This window comes from Heptranchias perlo, chromosome 10 (genome assembly GCF_035084215.1).
Source record: "Heptranchias perlo isolate sHepPer1 chromosome 10, sHepPer1.hap1, whole genome shotgun sequence".
Classification (NCBI taxonomy): domain Eukaryota; kingdom Metazoa; phylum Chordata; class Chondrichthyes; order Hexanchiformes; family Hexanchidae; genus Heptranchias; species Heptranchias perlo.
In genome coordinates this window covers 85,878,343-85,902,424 of record NC_090334.1, presented here as the reverse complement: position 1 = coordinate 85,902,424, position 24,082 = coordinate 85,878,343, and the positions used below count along the sequence as shown (strand labels likewise).

The window sequence follows — 24,082 nt, the reverse complement described above, 5'->3', positions numbered from 1 at the left end:
CTGTTCTCCTGAAAGCTGGGTAATTTGCTGCGAACGATGGTTTGTTTGAGGTTGGGTGGCTGTTTAAAGGCGAGTAGTGGAGGTGTGGGGATGGCCATAGCGAGGTGTTCGTTATCATTGATGACATGTTGAAGGCTGCGGAGAACATGGCGTAGTTTCTCCGCTCCAGGGAAGTACTGGACGACGAAGGGTACTCTGTTGGTTGCGTCATGGACATTCAGCCACCGACCTTCGGGTAAGCACACTCCAAGGCGGCCTTCGAGACACACGACAACGCAAAATCGTCGAGCAGAAATTGATAGCCAAGTTCCGCACCCATGAGGACGGCCTCAACCGGGATCTTGGGTTCATGTCACACTACACGTAACCCACCAGCGAACAAATGTTATCTGTTTTTAATATAACGGGTCATTGACTATCTTCCTTCTCTCTCCTTTTTTTGGGGGTTTGTATATTCAGTGGCCTTTTTAGGTGACACCTTTCTGTCTGCTCACTGTGATTGCCTTGGCAACGGGCAGTAATCACCAGGCATTGTTCTGTGATTTTAAAATGCGAAGGATTCAAAAATCTCATTTCCACACCACCTGAGGAAGGAGGAAGCCTCCGAAAGCTTGTGGAATTAAAAATAAAATTGTTGGACTATAACTTGGTGGTGTAAAATTGTTTACAATTGTCAACCCCAGTCCATCACCGGCATCTCCACATCATATCATTTTAAAGGCCTTGATTAGATCACACCTCAACCTTCTAAACTTGAGGGAATACAAGTCAAGTTTTTTGCAACCAGTCCTTGTAATTTAACCCTTTATTCCCTGGTATCGTTCTGGTGAATCTGTGCTGAACCTCCACCAAGAGGCTGGCAATATGTAGTTAAAAACAATAATGATTTCTTCAGAAATAACTGGGAACACTATCTTAGAACAAAAAAGAATAGTACAGGAGAGACTGGCTGGACCTAAACCGAGTCGAGAAACAATGACTTGGCAGGAACATTGAGGCCACAATTGAAAATTGTTGAAACTGGGTGGGAGGGGGCAGAGAGGCAAGCAGCTCCTTGACGAGGTGGATTGAAGAGTAGACTGGAGTCAACTGGTGAATATGGACAAAAGATCTGAGGCACAGGCATATGCATGTATTGGAGACAAGGAAAAGGCTTATACTGAGGCAAATCTACAATAAGATGTGTATACAAGAATGCTAAAAGCATAACTAGGTATGATAACATAGTGGCTGTGGTACTGGACTAGTAATCCAGAGGTCATGAGTTCAAAGTTTGCCTTGTGAAATTTAATTAAATTAATCTGGTTACTTGTGGATTGAAAATGAGCACGATGGCTTCCAGATTGCTGTAAAAACCCAATGGGCAAAGCTTTCAATTTAAGCGGGGATGTCGTAAGGGCAGTAGTGGGCCGACTTCACTGTAAAGGGGAATTGGGCAGGGTGTCCTTGTTACAGTTAGTGCATCTGTATTCCATGATATTAAGCCAGGCAGCAATAATGTGTGAGCTGGGTATGTGTTGAGATGTAAGGGGAGCTCGTACCACATCTTAATGTGCACTGATCTTTTATAAGCATCTATCAGGTGACCTAATCCAAGGCACTTAACTGCTGTTTTCAACAATATTACAAAAAAATTTGGAATTAAATTATATCACCTGATCAAAGCTGGAATTTAGAAAAGATTGTAGTTGTATTTAATGCCCTGCTTCAAAAAAGTTGTTAAATTTTGTTTTAATACATTGTATTGAAGAAAGACTGTAGTGAAAGGGTCAAACTCTGTATGGTCTGACTTTCTAACAATGATCTTTTATTTCAGTTTTTCAGGAGAAGCCAGACGTTCCGCCAAGCCAAGCACAGGCAGCGATCCATGCCAGCCCAATGCAGGACTACTCCTACATCCAGTCTATTCTGAAAATGATCAGAAGTACACCGTTTTTTCTTCTTATTGTCACCTATGGTAAGCTTCTGTTCCTTTCGGTCCATTACTTCCTCCAACATGCCAGTTATGTTTTTTTGTTACTCCTCTTGACTATGGCAGGTAATGGAACCTTGTTGTCCTTGTGATAAACGCAAGCAATTTAGAGTTTCCCTGCTGTTCCTAAACCAGCCTCCCATACTGTTATAGCAGTATTGTTCAATAGAAATCGCTGACTGGCCACTGGTGTGTTGCAACACTTTTTAGCTGCATGCACTAATTTTGGTTGAAAACGTGTGACGCACAACAAAAGCAACAACAACTTGCATTTATAGAGTGCCCCACAGTAGCTCAGTGGCAGGAAGCAAAGGGTAAGGGCCAACTGGTGTTTTTCTGACTGGAAGGCTGTTTCCAGTGGGGTTCCACAGGGCTCAGTACTCGGTCCCTTGCTTTCTGTGATATATATTAATGATTTAGACTTAGATGTAGGGGGCACGATTAAGAAATTTGCAGGTGATACAAAAATTGGCCGTGTGGTTGATAGTGAGGAGGAAAGCTGTGGACTGCAGGAAGATATCAATGGACTGGTCAGGTGGGCAGAAAAGTGGCAAATGGAATTCAATCCAGAGGATCCCTTGAAGAGTATAGAGATTGCCGGAGTAGAGTTAAGAGAGAAATCAGGAGGGCAAAAAGGGGACATGAGATTGCTTTGGCAGATAAGGCAAAGGTGAATCCAAAGAGCTTCTACAAATACATAAAGGGCAAAAGAGTAACTAGGGAGAGAGTAGGGCCACTTAAGGATCAACAAGGTCATCTATGTGCGGAACCACAAGAGATGGGTGAGATCCTAAATGAATATTTCACATCGGTATTTATGGTTGAGAAAGGCATGGATGTTAGGGAACTTGGGGAAATAAATAGTGATGTCTTGAGGAGTGTACATATTACAGAGAGGGAGGTGCTGGAAGTCTTAACGCGCATCAAGGTAGATAAATCTCCGGGACCTGATGAAATGTATCCCAGGACGTTATGGGAGGTTAGGGAGGAAATTGCGGGTCCCCTAGCAGAGATATTTGAATCATCGACAGCTACAGGTGAGGTCCTGAAGATTGGAGGGTAGCAAATGTTGTGCCTTTGTTTAAGAAGGGCGGCAGGGAAAAGCCTGGGAACTACAGACCGGTGAGCCTGACATCTGTAGTGGGTAAGTTGTTAGAGGGTATTCTGAGAGACAGGATCTACGGGCATTTGGAGAGGCAGGGACTAATTAGAAACAGTCAGCATGGTTTTGTGAGAGGAAAATCATGTCTCACGAATTTGATTGAGTTTTTTGAAGGGGTAACCAAGAAGATAGATGAGGGCTGTGCAGTAGACGTGGTCTACATGGACTTTAGCAAAGCCTTTGACAAGGTACCGCATGGTAGGTTGTTACATAAGGTTAAATCTCACGGGATCCAAGGTGAGGTAGCCAATTGGATACAAAATTGGATTGACGGCAGAAGACAGAGGGTGGGTTGCAGAGGGTTGTTTTTCAAACTGGAGGCCTGTGACCAGCGGTGTGCCTCAGGGATCGGTGCTGGGTCCGCTGTTATTTGTTATTTATATTAATGATTTGGATGAGAATTTAGGAGGCATGGTTAGTAAGTTTGCAGATGACACCAAGATTGGTGGCATTGTGGACAGTGAAGAAGGTTATCTCGGATTGCAACGGGATCTTGATAAATTGGGCCAGTGGGCCGATGAATGGCAGATGGAGTTTAATTTAGATAAATGTGAGGTGATGCATTTTGGTAGATCGAATCGGGCCAGGACCTACTCCGTTAATGGTAGGGCGTTGGGGAGAGTTATAGAACAGAGATCTAGGAGTACAGGTTCATAGCTCCTTGAAAGTGGAGTCACAGGTGGATAGGGTGGTGAAGAAGGCATTCAGCATGCTTGGTTTCATTGGTCAGAACATTGAATACAAGAGTTGGGATGTCTTGTTGAAGTTGGACAAGACATTAGTTAGGCCACACTTGGAATACTGTGTACAGTTCTGGTCACCCTATTATAGAAAGGATATTATTAAACTAGAAAGAGTGCAGAAAAGATTTACTAGGATGCTACCGGGACTTGATGGTTTGACTTATAGGGAGAGGTTAGATAGACTGGGACTTTTTTCCCTGGAGAGTAGGAGGTTAAGGGGTGATCTTATAGAAGTCTATAAAATAATGAGGGGCATAGATAAGGTAGATAGTCAAAATCTTTTCCCAAAGGTAGGGGAGTCTATAACGAGGGGGCATAGATTTAAGGTGAGAGGGGAGAGATACAAAAGGGTCCAGAGGGGCAATTGTTTCACTCAAAGGGTGGTGAGTGTCTGGAACGAGCTGCCAGAGGCAGTAGTAGAGGCGGGTACAATTTTGTCTTTTAAAAAGCATTTGGACAGTTACATGGGTAAGATGGGTATAGAGGGATATGGGCCAAGTGCAGGCAATTGGGACTAGCTTAGTGGTATAAACTGGGCGACATGGACATGTTGGGCCGAAGGGCCTGTTTCCATGTTGTAAACTTCTGTGACTCTATATAAAGCTGTTGGACTACAAGCTGGTGTTGTAAGATTCCTTACATTTGTCCACCCCAGTCCATCACTGGCATCTCCACATAAAAGAATAAGAGAGAGAAAATAAATTGAGAGTAAACTAGTAAGAAATATAAAAACTGCCAGTAAAAGCTTCTCCAAGTATATAAAAAGATGGTAGCTAAAGTAAACATTGGTCCCTTAGAGGATGAGACTGGGGAAATAATAATGGAAAACAAGGAAATGGCAGAGGAATTGAACAGATATTTTGTATCTGTCTTCACAGTAGAAGACACTAATAATATACCAATAATAGTAGAAAATCAAGGGGCAAAGGGGAGGGAGGAATTGAAACCTGGATTGGAAAACTGCAAATATAACACCCCCTATTCAAGAAGGGAGTGAGACAGAAAGCAGGTAACTACAGACCAGTTAGCCTAACATCTGTCATTGGGAAAATGCGAGAATCCATTATTAAGGAAGTAGTAGCAGGACATTTGGAGTCTCATAATACAATCAAGGAGAGTCAACATGGTTTTATGAAGGGGAAATCATGTCTGACAAATTTATTAGAGTTCTTTGAGGAAGTAACGGGCAGGGTGGATAAAGGGGAACCAATGGATGCAGCATATTTGGATTTCCAAAAGGCATTCGATAAGGTGCCACATAAAAGATTACTGCACAAGATAAGAGCTCATGGTGTTGGGGGTAATATATTGGCATGGATAGAGGATTGGCTAACTAACAGAAAACAAAGTCGGGATAAAAGGGTCATTTTCAAAATGGCAATCTGTAACTAGTGGGGTGCCGCAGGGCTCAGTGCTGGGGCCTCAACTATTTACAATATATATCAATGACTTGGATGAAGGAACAGAGTGTCTTGTGGCCAAATTTGCTGATGATACAAAGATTGATGGAAAAGCAAGTTGTGATGTGGACACAAAGTGTCTGCAAAGGGATATTAACAGGTTAAGCGAATGGGCAAAAATTTGGCAGATGGAATATAATGTGGGAAAATGTGAAGTCATCCACTTTGGGAGGAAAAATAAAAAATCAAAATATTATTTGAATGGAGAAATACTACAAAATGCTGCGGTTGAGGGTTTTTTTTATTTGTTCATGGGATGTGGGCGTTGCTGACCTCACCATCATTTATTGCCCATCCCGAATTGCCCTCGAGAAGGTGGTGGTGAGCCGCCGCCTTGAACCGCTGCAGTCTGTGTGGTGACGGTTCTCCCACAGTGCTGTTAGGAAGGGAGTTCCAGGATTTTGACCCATCCAAGCAAGTGGAGAGTATTCCATCACACTCCTGACTTGTGCCTTGTAGATGGTGGAAAGGCTTTGGGGAGTCAGGAGGTGAGTCACTCGCCGCAGAATACCCAGCCTCTGACCTGCTCTCGTAGCCACAGTATTTATATGGCCGGTCCAGTTAAGTTTCTGGTCAATGGTGACCCCCAGGATGTTGATGGTGGGGGATTCGGCGATGGTAATGCTGTTGAATGTCAAGGGGAGGTGATTAGACTCTCTCTTGTTGGAGATGGTCATTGCCTGGCATAAATGTTACTTGCCACTTATGAGCCCAAGCCTGGATGTTGTCCAGATCTTGCTGCATGCAGGATCTGGGTGTCTTTGTACATGAAACACAAAAGGTCAACATACAGGTGCAGCTGGTAATCTGGAAGGCAAACTGAATATTGGCCTTTATTTCTAGGGGGATGGAGTATAAAAGCAGGGAAGTCATGCTACAACTGTACAGGGTGCTGGTGAGACCACTCCTGGAGTACTGCGTACAGTTCTGGTGCCCTTATTTAAGGAAGGACATACTTGCATTGGAGGCAGTTCAGAGAAGGGTCACTCAGTTGATTCCGGGTATGGTAGGGTTGTCTTATGAGGAAAGATTGAACAGGTTGGGTCTATACTCATTGGAGTTTAGAAGAATGAGAGGAGATCATATTGAAACATACAAGATTCTGAGGGGACTCGACAGGGTAGATGCTGAGAGGATGTTACCCCTCATGGGGGAATCTGAAACTAGGGGGCATAGTCTCAGAATAAGGGGTCTCCCGTTTAAGACGGAAATGAGGAGGAATTTCTTCTCCCAGAGGGTCGTGAATCTTTGGAATTCTTTACCCCAAAAAGCTGTGGAGGCTGAGTCATTGAATTACATTCAAGGCTGAGTTAGACAAATTTTTGATCAGCAAGGGAATCAAAAAATATGGGGAAAAGGCAGGAAAGTGGAGTTGAGGTAAAAATCAGATCAGCCATGATCTCATTAAATGGCAGTGCAGGCTCGAAGGGCCGAATGGCCTACTGCTATCTCTTATGGCCTTTTGAAAATCCAAATATTCGACATCCACTGGTTCCCCTTTATCTACCCTGCTCGTTACAGCCTCAAAAAACTAATAAATTTGTCAAACACGATTTCCCTTTCGTAAATATTAGAACTATTTGCTGGCGTGGAAGGTAAATGCTGACAGACTGGTTGGGCCGAATGGCCAGCTTCCATGTATTTCTATGCAATTCACAATGCACCATAAATTACTTGCTTAGATATAGACTAAAAATTAAATAGTGACCTGTTGGTGGGAAGGGGTTACTGTTCAATAAACTGCCCCATTTAAAGCTCTGATGAAAAACCAAGTAAACAGCCAAGTATATTGGCTAAGAGCGTATAATAAATTAGTGGAATTTGAAACATATGTGCTTGAGGAAAAAAGTGTGTTGTAATCACAATAGGATTCTACTTAAATTAGCAGATTGACTGGGAGATTTGAATATCAGAATATAAAATCTACAGAAGAGACACACAATGCAGGTGGGCAGTGGCAATATAGGAGAATGTAGATGTGAAAGGACACTGCACCCATAGAAAGAAATGATACAAGTGCCAAATGACAGAGCGGACAGTGTAAATGGAATAGGATGGAAAGGAAAACAGACAATTACTGGCTGCTGTTACAGATGTGAAGGAGAGAAGATGCAGAAGTGTCTCAACTGGTTTTTGTGAACTCTGGGAAACGAACACTTCTGCAGGCGTCCATTGACCTCGGAGGCCCATTGGTGGTAAACCGTAGCCGCTGGCTTAGTGCAGAGGCTTGTATCTGTGAGCTGGCTCCAAGCATATATACACTAATAAATCTGGCTCCCTTATCCCAACTGCAGAATCATAAACACTCAAAATACTGGCTCCAGTATTATGCAGCGAGCCAGTTGATGGACTCTGCGGGTGAACGCAGCCAGCAGATATTGAGGGAAATGGCAACAGATGCTCAACTACTCCTTGTGGTAGCGAGTTCCACATTCTCACAACTCTTCGGGTAAAGAGTCTGCTGAATTCCCTACCAAATTTATTAGTGAATGTTATACTAATAACCCTCTAGTTTTCGAAACATTTTCTTGACGTCTACAGGACCTGGGGGGTGGGGGGCAGGGAGCCATTGTGCGAGTCAACATTCTCAAATCACTAATGGTCAAAGTATTGCTCACATCTGTTGGACAAAAACCTAGATACTGCACCACATTGTGGTGTGACTTATCATTTCATGCTAGTATTGCAAACTTATTCAGAGACTGAATGGTTTTGCAATGAGTGGTGGCAGAGGTTTGTTAGGTAAACATGTGTGTGAAGTACATGTAATGATCCAGCTGGGTGGGCCTGCCCTCACCTGATTCCATTCTTATCCATCCAGTTGTAGCCAGAAAATCACCTGCAATGGCTTCTCTTCCTGCTCCCTCACCGTTCCCTCTGGAGTCCCCCGAGGATCTATCCTCGGCCCCTCCTATTTCTCATCTACAGGCTGCCCCATGGCGACATCATCCGAAAACACGACATCATATTCCACATGTACGCTGACGACCCCCAGCTCCACCTCACCACCATCTCCCTCCACCCCCCACTGTCTCATTTGTCACACTGCTTGTCCGACAGGAGCAAAAATTTGCTCCAACTAAATATTGGGAAGACCGAAGCCATTGTCTTTGGTCCCCGCCACAAACTGTTCCCTCGCCACCGACTCCATCCCTCTCCCCGGCCACTGTCTGAGGCTGAACCAGACCGTTCACAACCTTGGTGTCCTATCTGACCTGGAGACGAGCTTCTAACCACATATCCGCTCCACCAACACCACCACCTACTTCCACCTCAGCTCATCCGTGCCTGTGTTACCTGCAGACTGGATTATTCCAATGCTCTCCTGGCCAGCCTCCCATCTTCCACCCTCCTTAAGCTCATCTAAAACTCTGCTGCCCCGTATCCTAATTCGCACCAAGTCCCGTTCACCCATCACCCCTGTGCTCGCTGGCCTACATTGGCTCCCAGTCCAGCCACATGTCAATTTTAAAATTCTCATCCTGGTTTACAAATCCCTCCGTGGCCCTCACCCCTCCCTATCTCTAACCTCCTCCAGCCCTACAACCATCTGAGATCTCTGCACTCCTCCAATTCTTGCCTCTTGCGCATCCCCAATTTTAAATCGCTCCACTATTGGCGGCCGTGCCTTCAGCTGCCTAGGCCCTAAGCTCTGGAAATCCCCCCCCTAAACCTCTCTCTCCCCTTCAAGACGCTCCTTAAAACCTACCTCTTCAACCAAACTTTTGGTAATCTGTCCGAACACTTCCTTATGTGGCTCAGTGCGATAATCGCTCCTGTGAATCATAGAAAGTTATGGCACAGAAGGCGACCATTCGGTCCATCGTGTCCGTACCGGCAAAAAAAAGCTATCCAGCTTAATCCCACTTTCCAGCCCTTGGTCCGTAGCCCTGTAGGTCACCGCACTTCAGGTGCGCATCCAGGTGCTTTTTTAAATGAGTTGAGGGTTTCTGCCTCTCCCACCCTCTCAGGCAGTGAGTTCCAGACCCTCACCATCCTCTGGGTGAAAAATATTTTCCTCAGCTCCCCTCTAATCCTTCTACCAATTACTTTAAATCTATGCCCCCTGATCACTGACCCCTCTGTTAAGGGAAATAGGTCCTCCCTATCCACTATCTAGTCCAGTCATAAATTTATACACCTTAATTAAATCTCCCCTCAGCCTCCTTTTGTTCCAAAGAAAACAACCCCAGCCTATCCAATCTGTCATCATAGCTAAAATTCTCCAGCCCTGGCAACATCCTCGTAAATCTCCTCTGTACCCTCTCTAGTGCAATCTTATCTTTCCTGTAATGTGGTGACCAGAACCGTATGCAGTACTCAAGCTGTGGCCTAACCAATGTTTTATACAGTTCCAGCATAACCTCCCTGCTCTTATATTCTATGCCTCGGCTAATAAAGGAAAGTATCCTGTTTGCCTTCTTAACCACCTTGTCTACCTGTCCTGCTACCTTCAGGGATCTGTGGACATGCACTCCAAGGTCCCTCACTTTCTCTACACCTCTCAGTATCCTCCCATTTATTGTGTACTCCCTTGCCTTGTTTGCCCTCCCCAAATGCATTACCTCACACTTAGAATCATAGAATCATAGAAGTTTACAACATGGAAACAGGCCCTTCGGCCCGGGGGGGAGGGCCGTGCCGGTGCCCGGTCCCCGGGGGGAGGGCCGTGCCGGTGCCCGGTCCCCGGGGGGAGGGCCGTGCCGGTGCCCGGTCCCCGGGGGGAGGGCCGTGCCGGTGCCCGGTCCCCGGGGGGAGGGCCGTGCCGGTGCCCGGTCCCCGGGGGGAGGGCCGTGCCGGTGCCCGGTCCCCGGGGGGAGGGCCGTGCCGGTGCCCGGTCCCCGGGGGGAGGGCCGTGCCGGTGCCCGGTCCCCGGGGGGAGGGCCGTGCCGGTGCCCGGTCCCCGGGGGGAGGGCCGTGCCGGTGCCCGGTCCCCGGGGGGAGGGCCGTGCCGGTGCCCGGTCCCCGGGGGGAGGGCCGTGCCGGTGCCCGGTCCCCGGGGGGAGGGCCGTGCCGGTGCCCGGTCCCCGGGGGGAGGGCCGTGCCGGTGCCCGGTCCCCGGGGGGAGGGCCGTGCCGCTGTGGATACTGGGTAAAGAGCTCCCTAGTCCACAAAAGCCATTTCTTTCACAAAGTCTGCTGCCACCTCACTTTGCCCCAGGAAAGTGACGGGCCCAAGAGAATTTGGGGGCAGAAAGGAAGCAAACTGCAAGGGTAAGTGCCAATGACCTCGACTCTATAAAAGTTCCAGATATAGCAGCTTTGCCGACCTTGCAAATTGTTCTCCCGGGCCGTTCAATTCAGTGCCCAGGAGGATCAATCCTCAATTCCAGGACGATCCGGGATGGTTGGTAATCCTATCTCTGTCCCTTCCTGTGCTGCTATTTTTAGGTTTGTTTAGTTTGTTCCACTTTAAAGTTCATATTATCTATGTAATATCAGTTAGTTTACTTGGCACCTCCGTCCTCTACACCGAATTGCCACTCTCTCAATTCCTGTTATAGAAATCTTTACTCTCAATCCATTACCAGCGCACTCCGCTTTGCTCTTGCAAGTATCTACCTATAAATACCTTTCAGACACTGACCAGTTGCAACTGGTCAATCAGCCCAGACTACCCGGTATGGAATTAACACCTGGCCAGTCATCTACAGATAGTTGACTGGCCATTCATGGCCAACTGACCTGCAATTATTCAAGTGAAAAACTAACTTTAATTTCAGTTCAGCAAAAAGCACAATTTCTCTGTCACTTGCCCACAGTGTACTTTCCACTCAATTCCCACTCTCCAAGTCCTAACACTTACTCTTGTGCCTCACTCAGTTACCAGATCATTCCTTGATCTACTCTTGCAAATATCCTCCCTGTGTATATATACCTTTTTAGATCTAAACCAGTCTCAACTGGTCAGTCAGTGCTACTGTAGTGGCTTACTTCACAGATAACTGTATTAACCAGATTGCTGCATCTATCTCACTCTCTATACAGATTACTGTACTAGAAACATAGAACATTTATAGCACAGAAGGAGGCCATTCAGCCCATCGTTTCTGTGCCAGTCGAAATAGAGCCATCCAGCCTAATCCCACTTTCCAGCACTTGGTCCGTAGCCCTGTGGGTTACAGCACTTCAGGTGCACATCCAGGTACCTTTTTTTTAAATCAGTTGAGGGTTTCTGCCTCTCCCACCCTCTCAGGCAGTGAGTTCCAGACCCCCACCACCCTCTGGGTGAAAAAAATTTTCCTCAGCTCCCCTCTAATCCTTCTACCAATTACTTTAAATCTATGCCCCCTGGTTATTGACCCCTCTGCTAAGGGAAATAGGTCCTCCCTATCCACTCTATCTGGGCCCCTCATAATTTTATACACCTCAATCAAATCTCCCCTCGGCCTCCTTTCATTCCAAAGAAAACAACCCCAGTCTATCCAATCTCTCCTCATAGCTAAAATTCTCCAGTCCTGGCAACATCCTCGTAAATCTCCTCTGTACCCTCTCTAGTGCAATCACATCCTTCCTGTAATGTGGTGACCAGAACTGTACACAGTACTCAAGCTGTGGCCTAACCAATGTTTTATACAGTTCCAGCATAACCTCCCTGCTCTTATATTCTATGCCTCAGCTAATAAAGGAAAGTACTCCATATGCCTTTTTAACCACCTTATCTACCTGTCCTGCTACCTTCAGGGATCTGTGGACATGCACTCCAAGGTCCCTCACTTCCTCCACACCTCTCAGTATCCTCCCATTTATTGTGTATTCCCTTGCCTTGTTTGCCCTCCCCAAATACATTACCTCACACTTCTCTGGATTGAATTCCATTTGCCACTTTTCTGCCCACCTGACAGTCCATTGATATCTTCCTGCAGTCTACAGCTTTCCTCCTCACTATCAACCACACGGCCAATTTTTGTATCATCTGCAAACTTCTTAATCATGCCCCTACATTTAAGTCTAAATCATTAATATAACCACAAAAAGCAAGGGACCAGTACTGAGCCCTGCGGAACTCCACTGGAAACATCCTTCCAGTCACAAAAACACCCATCGACCATTACCCTTTGCTTCCTGTCACTGAGCCAATTTTGGATCCAATTTGCCACTTTCCCTTGGATCCCATGGGCTTTTACTTTTTTGACCAGTCTGCCATGTGGGACTTTGTCAAAAGCCTTGCTAAAATCTATGTAGACTACATCAAACGCACTACCCTCATCGACCCTCCTTGTTACCACCTCAAAAAATTCAATCAAGTTAGTCAGACACGACCTCCCCTTAACAAATCCGTGCTGACTGTCCTTGATTAATCTGTGCCTTTCTAAGTGACTGTTTATCCTGTCCCTCAGAATTGATTCCAATAATTTGCCCACCACTGAGGTTAGACTGACTGGCATATAATTACTCGGTCTATCCTTTGCTCCCTTTTTAAACAATGGTACAACGTTAGCAGTCCTCCAATCCTCTGGCACCACGCCTGTATCCAGGGAGGATTGGAAAATGATGGTCAGAGCCTCCGCTATTTCCTCCCTGGCTTCTCAACAGTCTGGGATACATTTCATCCCGCCCTGGTGATTTATCTACTTTCAAAGATGCTAATCCCCTTAATACTTCCTCTCTCACTCAGTTTATCCCATTCAATATTTCACACTCCTCCTCCTTGACTACAATCTCTGCATCGTCCCCCTCTTTTTTGTGAAGACCGATGCAAAGTATTCATTAAGAACCATCCCCACATCTTCCACCTCCACACATAGGTTACCTTTTTGGTCTCCAATAGGCCCTACTCTTACTAACCAGATTACTGCATCGACCTCACTATGTAAAGATTACTACAACCATCTCTGGCACTAGAGACCTTCAGAAGATGGTTAATGTGAAACCATATCTTCTGGAGTTTTTGCCTCCACTGCTCTTGATCACTGTGAAGAATCAGACTTATACAGCACAGAAGGAGGCCATTCAGCCCATCGTGCCTGTGCCGACTCTTTGAAAGAACTATCCATCTAGTCCCACTCCCCTGCTCTTTCCCCATAGCCTTGAAAATGTTTCCTTTGCAAGTATTTGTCTATTTCCCCTTTTGAAAGTTATTATTGAATCTGCTTCCACCGCCCTTTCAGGCAGCTCATTCCAGATCAGAACAACTCGCTGCCTTAAAAGAAAAAAAATAGATCCTGCAGATTGGAGGGTGACACATGTAACCCCACAATTTTAAAGAGAGAAAACAGGAAACTACAGACCGGTTAGCCAAACATCAGTAGTGGGGAAAATGCTAGAGTCTATTATAAAGGATGTGATAACAGAACACTTAGAAAATATCAACGGGATTAGACAAAGTCAATATGGATTTATGAAAGGGAAATTGTGTTTGACAAACCTACTGGAGTTTTTTGAGGTTGTAACTAGTAGAATAGATCAGGGAGAACCAGTGGATGTGGTTTATTTGGATTTTCAGAAGGCCTTTGATAAAGTCCCACATAAGAGGTTAGTGTGCAAAATTAAAGCACATGGGATTGGGGGTAATATACTGGCATGGATTGAAAATTGGTTAACAGACAGGAAACAGAGCAGGAATAAATGGGTCTTTTTTGGGGTGGCAGGCAGTGACTAGTGGGGTACCGCAGGGATCAGTGCTTGGGCCCCAGCTATTCACAATATATATCAATGATTTGGATGAGGGAACTAAATGTAATATTTCCAAAACGACACAAAACTAGTTGGGATCGTGAGTTGTGAGGAGGATGCAAAGAGGCTTCAAGGCGATTTAGTCAAGTTGAGTGAGTGGGCAAATACATGGCAGATGCAGTATAATGTGGATAAATGTGAAGTTATCCACTTCAGAAGGAAAAACAAAGGCAGAGTTATTTAAATGGTGATAGATTGGGAAATGTTGATGTACAAAGGGACCTGGGTGTCCTTGTACACCAGTCACTGAAAGCAAACATGCAGGTGCAGCAAGCAGTTAGGAAGGCAAATGGTATGTTAGCCTTCATTGCAAGAGGATTTGAGTACAGGAGCAGGGATGTCTTACTGCAGTTATACAGGGCCTTGGTGAGACCACACCTGGAGTATTGTGTGCAGTTTTGGTCTCCTTGCCTAAGAAAGGACATACTTGCCATAGAGGGAGTGCAGCGAAGGTTCACCAGACTGATTCCTGGGATGGCAGGACTGTCGTATAAGGAGAGATTGGGTTGACTCGGCCTGTATTCACTCGAGTTTAGAAGAATGAGAGGTGATCTCATTGAAACATATAAAATTCTGACAGGGCTAGACAGACTGGATGCAGGGAGGAAGTTTCCCCTGGCTGGGGGGTCCAGAACGAGGGGTCACAGTCTCAGGATACGCGGTAGGACATTTAGGACTGAGATGAGGAGAAATTTCTTCACTCAGAGGGTGGTGAACCTGTGGAATTCTCTACCACAGGAGGCTGTGGAGGCCAAGTCACTGAATATATTTAAGAAGGAGCTGGATAGATTTCTGGACACAAAAGGCATCAAGGGGTATGGGGAGAGAGCGGGAATATGGTACTGAGATAGAGGATCAGCCATCATATTGAATGGCGGAGCAGGCTCGAAGGGCCGAATGGCCTACTCCTGCTCCTATTTTCTATGTTTCTAAAACTCCTCCTAATCCTGCACACCTCTTAAATTTCCCCATAACTTTCTCTGGTCTAAGGAGATCAAGCCCAGCTTCCCTACTCTCTCAGAACTGAAGTCCCTCATCCCTGGTTTCATTCTAGTAAATCTCCTTTGCACCCTCTCCAAGGCCTTGACATCCTTCCTAAAGTGTGGTGCCCAGAATTACACAATATTCCAGCTGAGGCCTAACAATTAATTAAGGTTTAGCATAACTTCCTTGCTTTTGTACTCTGTGCCTCTATTAATAAATGCTGGAGTCCATAATCCATTATTAAGGAAGTGGTAACAGGGCACTTAAATCATAATATGATTAGGCAGAGTCAACATGGTTCTATGAAAGGGAAATCGTGTTTGACAAATTTATTAGTTTTTTTGAGGATGTAACTAGCAGGGTAAATAAAGGGGAACCAGTGGATGTTGTATATTTGGATTTTCAAAAGGCATTCGATAAGGTGCCACATAAAAGGTTGTTACACAAGATAAGGGCTCATGGGATTGGGGGTAATATATTAGCATGGATAGAGGATTGGTTAACAGAAAACAGAGTAGCAATAGACGGGTCATTTTCAGGTTGGCAGGCTGTAACTAGTGGGGTACCACAAGGATCAGTGCTTGGGCCTCAGCTATTTACAATCTATATTAATGACTTAGATGAAGGGACCGAGTGTAATGTATCCAAATTTGCTGATGATTCAAAGCCAGGTGGGAAAGTAAGCTGTGAGGAGGACACAGAGTCTGCAAAGGGATATAGACAGGTTAAGTGAGTGGGCAAGAAGGTGGCAGATGGAGTATAATGTGGGGAAATGTGAGGTTATTCTCTTTGGTAGGAAGAACAAAAAAACAATATTTTTTAAATGGTGAGAAACTATTAAATGTTGGTGTTCAGATAGATCTGGGTGTCCTCGTACAAGAAACACAGTTAGTATGCTGGTGCAGCAAGCAATTAGGAAAGCAAACGGCATGTTGGCTTTTATTGCAAGGGGGTGGAGTACAAAATTACGGAAGTCTTACTACAATTGTACAGGGCTTTGGTGAGACCTCACCTGGAGTACTGTGTACAGTTTTGGTCTCCTTTTATCTAAGGAAGGATATATTTGCCTTAGAGGCGGTGCAACGAAGGTTCACTAGATTGATTCCTGGGATGAGAGGGTTGTCTGATGAGAGATTGAGTAGAATGGGCCGATACTCTCTAGTTCAGAAGAATGAGAGGTGATCTCATTGAAACACAAGATTGAGGGGGCTTGACAGGGTAGATGCTGAGCGATTATTTCCCTTGGCTAGAGGAGCTGGAACTTGGGAGCATAGTCACAGGATGAGGGGTCGGCCATTCAAGACTGAGATGAGGAGGAATTTCTTCACTCGGGGTTGTGAATCTTTGGAATTCTCTCCCCCAGAGGGCTGTGGATGCTCAGTCGTTGAATATATTCAAGGCTGAGATGCATACATTTTTGGGACTCTAGGGGAATCAAGGGATATGGGGATCAGGTGGGAAAGTGGAGTTAAGGTCAAAGATCAGCCATGATCTGATTTGAATGGCGGAGCAGGCTCGAGGGGCCGAATGGCCTATTCCTGCTCCTATTTCTTATGTTCTTATAAAGCCAAGGATCCTGTTTTTTTTAACAGCTTTATCAACCTGTCTGCTAGCTTTAAAGATTTGTGGACATACACCCTCAGGTCTCTTTCTGCACCCCCTTTAAAATTGTACCATTTAGTTTATGTTGCCTCTCTTCATTCTTCCTCCCAGAAAGCATCACTTCCCACTTCTCTACAAATAATTTCATCTGCCATGTCTGTCCATTTCACCAGTCTATCTTATGTTTTGCTAAAGTATGTTACTATCCTCCTCACTGTTTATTACATTTCCAAGTTTTGCCATCTGCAAACTTTGAAATTATACCCTAAGTCCAGGTCATTAATATATATCAAAAAGAGCAGTGGTCCTAATACTGACCCCTGGGGAACACCACTGTATACATCCCTCCAGTCTGAGAAACAACCGTTCACCACTACTCTCTGCTTTCTGTCCCTTAATCAATTTCACATCCATGATGCTGCTGCCTCTTTAATCCCATGGATTTCAATTTTCCTAACCAGTCTATTAAATGCACTTTATCAAACGCCTTTTGAAAGTTTTTACACACATCAACCGCATGACCCTCATCAACCCTCTATTGTTTGGCTGTCATTTATTAGCCGATATTTTTCCAAGTGAAAAATAATTTTATCCCAGTTTATGTTCTCTGGGTTCCCCACCACTGATGTTAGGTTGACTGGCCTGTAGTTACTGTAGTTTGCCTTGTTTATCTCAGCCGCCGTTGTGCAAGTCAACAATCTGTTCACCGACACCTCTGTCATTTTTCTATGCTGTATCCTGGCCCTGAAATTCAACAGGGATCTACCAGATTCCCACTAACTTTGAGCATCCTCAGCCGTTTACCTGGGGTTCCTTCGGTCTCCTGCCAGTTACGACAGGAAAACCCCATGGAATTTCAGGCTACAATTCTTATTCTTCCACAATCTCATCACTTTATACTTAAGGTCAGGGAAAGTCTTTTCATCCACCTTAAATCATCCATCCAGAATGTTCCCAAAGTCACCCTCCCCCATTTCAGCATCCAGTTGTTTCTCGAATGATGCCTGGGTTTTTGTCTCCACTATTGTACCTGGAAGTCTAGTCCATGACTGAACAAGCATTTTCTGATATCAGTCCCAAATTTACTTTGCCAGCTTGAAGCTGTATCCTCTTGTCCTACTGTTACAATTTATTTTATTCTAGATTTACCCCTTTTCATTCCCTTTATCTTATAACCTTTTATAAGATCGCCTCTCTGGTGCCTCCTTTCAAGACTGAAAAGTTCAAGTCTCTCCAATCTTTCCACAGAATTCAGCCCTTTCACATTTGGGATCCAACCTCATGACTGTTCTCTGCACTGCCTCCAGTCCTTCAATGTCCATGTGTCAGTGACCAGAATTGGACAAAATGTGCATGTTGCCATCTGATCAGTGCACTGTACAGTTTGGTTATGACTGCCTCTGATTTGTATTCTACTGTTTTGAGTACTTAGTTCATTGTTAGCTTTTGTAATTGCTGCTCTGCATTGATGGACATGTTAAGTGTCAAGTCGAAAGAAAGATCCTGCATTTATATAGTGCCTTTCATGACCTCAGGATGTCCTAAAGTGCTTTACAGCCAATGAAGTACTTAAGTCTAGTAAGACTTCTGAGTCTGGTGCACCTTCACCTTTAGCAAGTTTAATATCATTCCTGGAGTACGTGTTGCCCATTTTTCCTTCATACCTGCAGAACTTTACACTTGTCTGCATTAAATTAGCGGGTATGGTAGCATAGTAGTTATATTACTGGACTACTAATCCAGAGGAATGAGTTCAAATCCCACCACTGGGGCAGCTGGGGAATTTAAATATAATTAATTACTTTTTTAATTCGATTTTTATTTAATCAGTAATGGTGGCCATGAAACTACCGGATTGTCATAAAAACCCATCTGGTTCACTAGTGTCCTTCAGGGAAGGAAACCTGCCGTCCTTACCCGGTTGGGCCTACATGTGACTCCAGACCCACAGCAATGTGATTGATTCTTAATTGCTCTCTGAAATGGCCTTGCAAGCCACTCAGTTGTCACCTCCACCTTCTCGAGGGCAATTAAGGATGGGCAATACATGCTGGCCTTGCCAATGACGCCCACATCCCATGAACAAACCATTTAATTTTAAAAAAAATTCCATCTGCCATTCTTCTGTCCACTATTGTATAATTTCTGAGCTTCCTCCTTCAATTCCTCTGCCCCTCCCTAGTTTGGTAACAGCCTTGGCTCTGTGATAGCACTCTACTCTGTCAAATGGTGGGGTTTTTTTATTTGAGGAACTCCTGCAGCAATTTCCTGGGGCAGAGATAATTGGCCTCCAACAACCACTACCATCTTCCTTTGTGCTCGGTATGACTCTAGCCACTGGAGAATTTTCCCCCTGATTCCCATTGACTTCAATTTTACTCGGGCTCCTTGGTGCCACACTTGGTCGAATGCTGCCTTGATGTCAAGGGCAGTCACTCTCACCTCACCTCCTGGAATTCAGCTCTTTTGTCCATGTTTGGACCAAGGCTGTAATGAGGTCTGGAGCCGAGTGGTCCTGGGCGGAACCCAAACTGAGCATCGGTGAGCAGGTTATTGGTGAGTAAGTGCCGCTTGATAGCACTGTCGACGACACCTTCCATCACTTTGCTGATGATTGAGGGTAGACTGATGGGGTAGTAATTGGCCGGATTGGATTTGTCCTGCTTTTTGTGGCAGGACATACCTGGGCAATTTTCCACATTGTCGGGTAGATGCCAGTGTTGTAGCTGTACTGGAACAGCTTGGCTAGAGGCACAGCTAGTTCTGGAGCACAAGTCTTCAGCACTACAGTCTGGATGTTGTCGGGGCCCATAGCCTTTGCTGTATCCAGTGCACTCAGCCATTTCTTGATATCACGGAGTGAATCGAATTGGCTGAAGACTGGCTTCTGTGATGGTGGGGATATCGGGAGGAGGCTGAGATGGATCATCCACTCGGCACTTCTGGCTGAAGATGGTTGCAAACGCTTCAGCCTTGTCTTTTGCACTCACGTGCTGGACTCCACCATCATTGAGGATGGGGATGTTTGCAGAGCCTCCTCGTCCTGTTAGTTGTTTAATTGTCCACCACCATTCATGACTGGATGTGGCAGGACTGCAGAGCTTTGATCTGATCCGTTGGTTGTGGATTCGCTTAGCTCTGTCTATAGCATATTGCTTCTGCTGTTTAGCATGCATGTAGTCCTGAGTTGTAGCTTCACCAGGTTGGCACCTCATTTTTAGATACGCTTGGTGCTGCTCCTGGCATGCTCTTCATTGAACCAGGGTTGGTCCCCTGGCTTGTAGGTCATGGTAGAGTGAGGAATATGCCGGGCCATGAGGTTACAGATTGTGCTGGAATACAATTCTGCTGCTGCTGATGGCCCACAGTGCCTCATGGATGCCCAGTTTTGAGCTGCTGGATCTATTCTGAATCTATCCCATTTAGCACGGTGGTAGTTGGATGGTGTCCTCAGTACGCAGACGGGACTTCATCTCCACGAGGACTCTGCGGTGGTCACTCCTACCAATACTGTCATGGACAGATGCATCTGCGACAGGTAGATTGGTGAGGACGAGGTCAAGTAAGTTTTTCCCTCGTGTTGGTTCGCTCATCACCTGCCGCAGGCCCAGTCTGGCACATAATCTACATTAGGACTCAATGCAGTACTAACTGAGTGCTGCACTGTTGGTAATGCTGCTTTTTGGATAGAATGTTAAACTGAGGCCCTGTCTGCCCTCACGGGTGGATACCATGTCATAGGAACAAAGGAATTGCTAGACGAAGAGAAGCCAAGGGCCATCTCTTCACCTCCTGCTAGCTGCATGATACAATGATAATGGTGTTATTGGCTAATCATGGCACAAGTTGAAGACGAGCAGGGAAGTTTACCCATGTTTGAGTAATATTTAACCATGAAATAAAACCATTAAAGCAGATTATCTGGTCACTTGCCTCATTGCTGTTTGTGGGACCTTGCTTTGCACAAAATAGCTGTTTCATTTCTCTACATTACAACATTGACTGCACTTCAAAAATACTTCATTAGCTGTGAAGCATCTTGGGACACAGAAGGCTGATCTAAATCCTCAGGGTACCCAAATAGTCACTTGTCACTGATTCAATTTCAGGCAGGATCACCCTCTGTCATTCTTTGATTCATATCAATCCATTTCAGAGACTGACTGACCATTGATTCCATAGTTTTCTACCTCTTATGTCTAATCTTCTCTGCGCTAGTGCATGTCAAGCCTTGTTGAAATCTAGATAACATTATCCACTGAGTTACCTTTATGTGTAAGCACTCATACCTGCCCAAAGAATTCTCTCATGTTTATCAAAGGTGATCTCTCACCACCCCCAACCAATCAGGGAACAGTGCCTTTTCGTGCCTCTCTTTCATTTCTATCTGTATCTTAAATCTTGGAAGAGCTGATGCCTGTTGTCACTTAAATATACTCCATCTGGTTGCTGAGACTTAGTGGTGTGAAGTTACAACAGGATTGTCTTGTGCTGCACCAGACAGAGCTAACCTCACTGGTTCGTTTGTTGGGTCCCTCCTAGTTCTCATCTACATGCTGCCCCTCGCGATATATCCGAAAAGACGACATCGGGTCCCACGTCTACACTGATAACAGCCAGCTCTACCTCACCACCTCTCTCTCTCTCTCTCTCTCTCGTGCTCTCTACCGCTCCACTGTCTGAGTTTACGCACTGCTTGTCTGACATCCGTAAGAAATAAGAGCAGGAGTAGCCCATTCGGCCCCTCGCGCCTGCTCCGCAGTTCAATCAGGTCATGGCTGATCTTTGACCTCAGCACCACTTTCCTGTCCAACCCTCGTATCCCTTGATTCCCCTCGAGTCCAAAAATCTATCGATCTCAGCCTTGAATATATTCAATGAAAAGAAAATACGGGCAGCAGAATTTTGGATGAGCTCAAGTTCGTGGAAGATGAGAGGCCGGCCAGGAGAGCATTGGAACAGGCCTGCATTTATTGCCCATCCCTAATTGCCCTTGAGAAGGTGGTGGTGAGCCGCCGCCTTGAACCGCTGCAGTCCGTGTGGTGAAGGTTCTCCCACAGTGCTGTTAAGAAGGGAGTTCCAGGATTTTGACCCAGCGACGATGAAGGAACGGCGATATATTTCCAAGTCGGGATGGTGTGTGAGTTGGAGGGAAACGTGCGGGTGGTGGTGTTCCCATGTGCCTGCTGCTCTTGTCCTTCTAGGTGGTAGAGGTCGCGGGTATGGGAGGTGCTGTTGAAGAAGCCTTGGCAAATTGCTGCAGTGCATCCTGTGGATGGTACACGCTGCAGCCACTGTGCGCCGGTGGTGAAGGGAGTGAATGTTTAGGGTGGTGGATGGGGTGCCAATCAAGCGGGCTGCTTTGTCCTGGATGGTGTCGAGCTTCTTGAGTGTTGTTGGTGCTGCACTCATCCAGGCAAGTGGAGAGTATTCCATCACACTCCTGACTTGTGCCTTGTAGATGGTGGAAAGGCTTTGGGGAGTGAGGAGGTGAGTCACTCGCCACAGAATACCCAGCCTCTGACCTGCTCTCAAAGCCACAGTATTTATGTGGCTGGTCCAGTTAAGTTTCTGGTCAATGGTGACCCCCAGGACGTTGATGGTGGGGGATTTGGCGATGGTAATGCTGTTGAATGTCAAGGGGCGGTGATTAGACTCTCTCTTGTTGAAGATGGTCATTGCCTGGCACTCGTCCAGCCCAAGCCTAGATGTTGTCCAGGTCTTGCTGCATGCGGGCTCGGACTGCTTCATTATTTGAGGGGCTGCGAATGGAACTGAACACTGTGCAATCATCAGTGAACATCCCCATTTTCTGACCTTATGATGGAGGGAAGGTCATTGATGAAGCAGCTGAAGATGGTTGGGCCGAGGACACTGCCCTGAGGAACTCCTGCAGCAATGTCCTGGTGAGCGCCTTGAGATGTTTTACTACGTTAATGGCGCAAAATAAATGCAAGTTGTTACACTTTTTTACAGTCACAATTTGGCCAAAAAGTGATATTTGACACCAAGGTTTAAAAGAAATTTGCCCTGTTGGATTTTGTCCATTCTGAATTGAAGAATTGTAGAGGTCCTGCAGATAAAGGTACAGGTGCGGATCAAATACTTAATTAGAAGAAACAGTAAACATGTCTGTACACAGAAGTTGTGTTTTTTGCATTTTTCCAGTGTCTTGCCCTCAATTAAAAATGGCCAGAAGCAAAGGTCACATTGGAAGGTGCAGTTCAAACCATGGAGCAGGAGCACAGGGCTGTTTAATCCTAATTACAGTTAATTGTTAGTCCAGATGGTGTTAGATTTACAGCAAATTCCATTCCTGTGTAGTGCTGGAACAACAGGTACCTCCTGTCATCTACATTTAGAAATAATTTTCGTCTGTGTATCTGTGGTGTAACATTGACTCTCAGGATACAACTTCCATTTCCAGAGTTCATGGATTTACTTTCAAGAGCTGGATGAAAATGATCAAATACTGAACGGAGAAGAATCATAGCCTCTTTGTAATTGTCTATTTAGAGTGTGGGACTTCGGATCGGGCACACACTTGTGGCTTTCAAATATCTCTGCTAGGGGACCCGCAATTTCCTCCCTAACCTCCCATAACGTCCTGGGATACATTTCATCAGGTCCCGGAGATTTATCTACCTTGATGCGCGTTAAGACTTCCAGCACCTCCCTCTCTGTAATATGTACACTCCTCAAGACATCACTATTTATTTCCCCAAGTTCCCTAACATCCATGCCTTTCTCAACCGTGAATACCGATGTGAAATATTCATTTAGGATCTCACCCATCTCTGGTGGTTCTGCACATAGATGACCTTGTTGATCCTTCAGAGGCCCTACTCTCTCCCTAGTTACCCTTTTGCCCTTTATGTATTTGTAGAAGCTCTTTGGATTCTCCTTTGCCTTATCTGCCAAAGCAATCTCATGTCCCCTTTTTGCCCTCCTGATTTCTCTCTTAACTCTACTCCGGCAATCTCTGTACTCTTCAAGGGATCCACTTGATCCCAGCTGCCTATGCATGTCATATGCCTCCTTTTTGACTAGGGCCTCAATCTCCCGAGTCATCCAAGGTTCCCTACTTCTACCAGCCTTGCCCTTCACTTTATAAGGAATGTGCTTACCCTGAACCCTGGTTAACACACTTTTGAAAGCCTCCCACTTACCAGACGTCCCTTTGCCTGCCAACAGATTCTCCCAAAAGTTCCTGTCTAATACCATCAAAATTGGCCTTTCCCCAATTTAGAATTTTAACTTTTGGGCCAGACCTATCATTCTCCATAGCTATCTCAAAACTAATGGAATTCTGATCACTGGTCCCAAAGTGATCCCTCACTAACACTTCTGTCACCTGCCCTTCCTTATTTCCCAAGAGGAGGTCAAGTTTTGCCCCCTCTCTAGTCGGGCCATCCACATACTGAATGAGAAATTCCTCCTGAATACACTCAACAAATTTCTCTCCATCCAAGCCCCTAATGCTA

General features: G+C 45.5%; 1 protein-coding gene across 1 annotated transcript in view; it reads left to right on the top strand.

Annotated features, from left to right (window-relative positions):
- Window positions 1-24,082, top strand: part of LOC137326807 (heme transporter FLVCR2-like) — a 172,940-nt gene that overhangs the window by 31,899 nt on the left and 116,959 nt on the right. Inside the window, exon 3 of the mRNA XM_067992201.1 lies at window positions 1,817-1,957. Coding sequence (XP_067848302.1) covers window positions 1,817-1,957 — 141 coding nt within the window. The remainder of the gene's footprint in view (window positions 1-1,816; window positions 1,958-24,082) is intronic.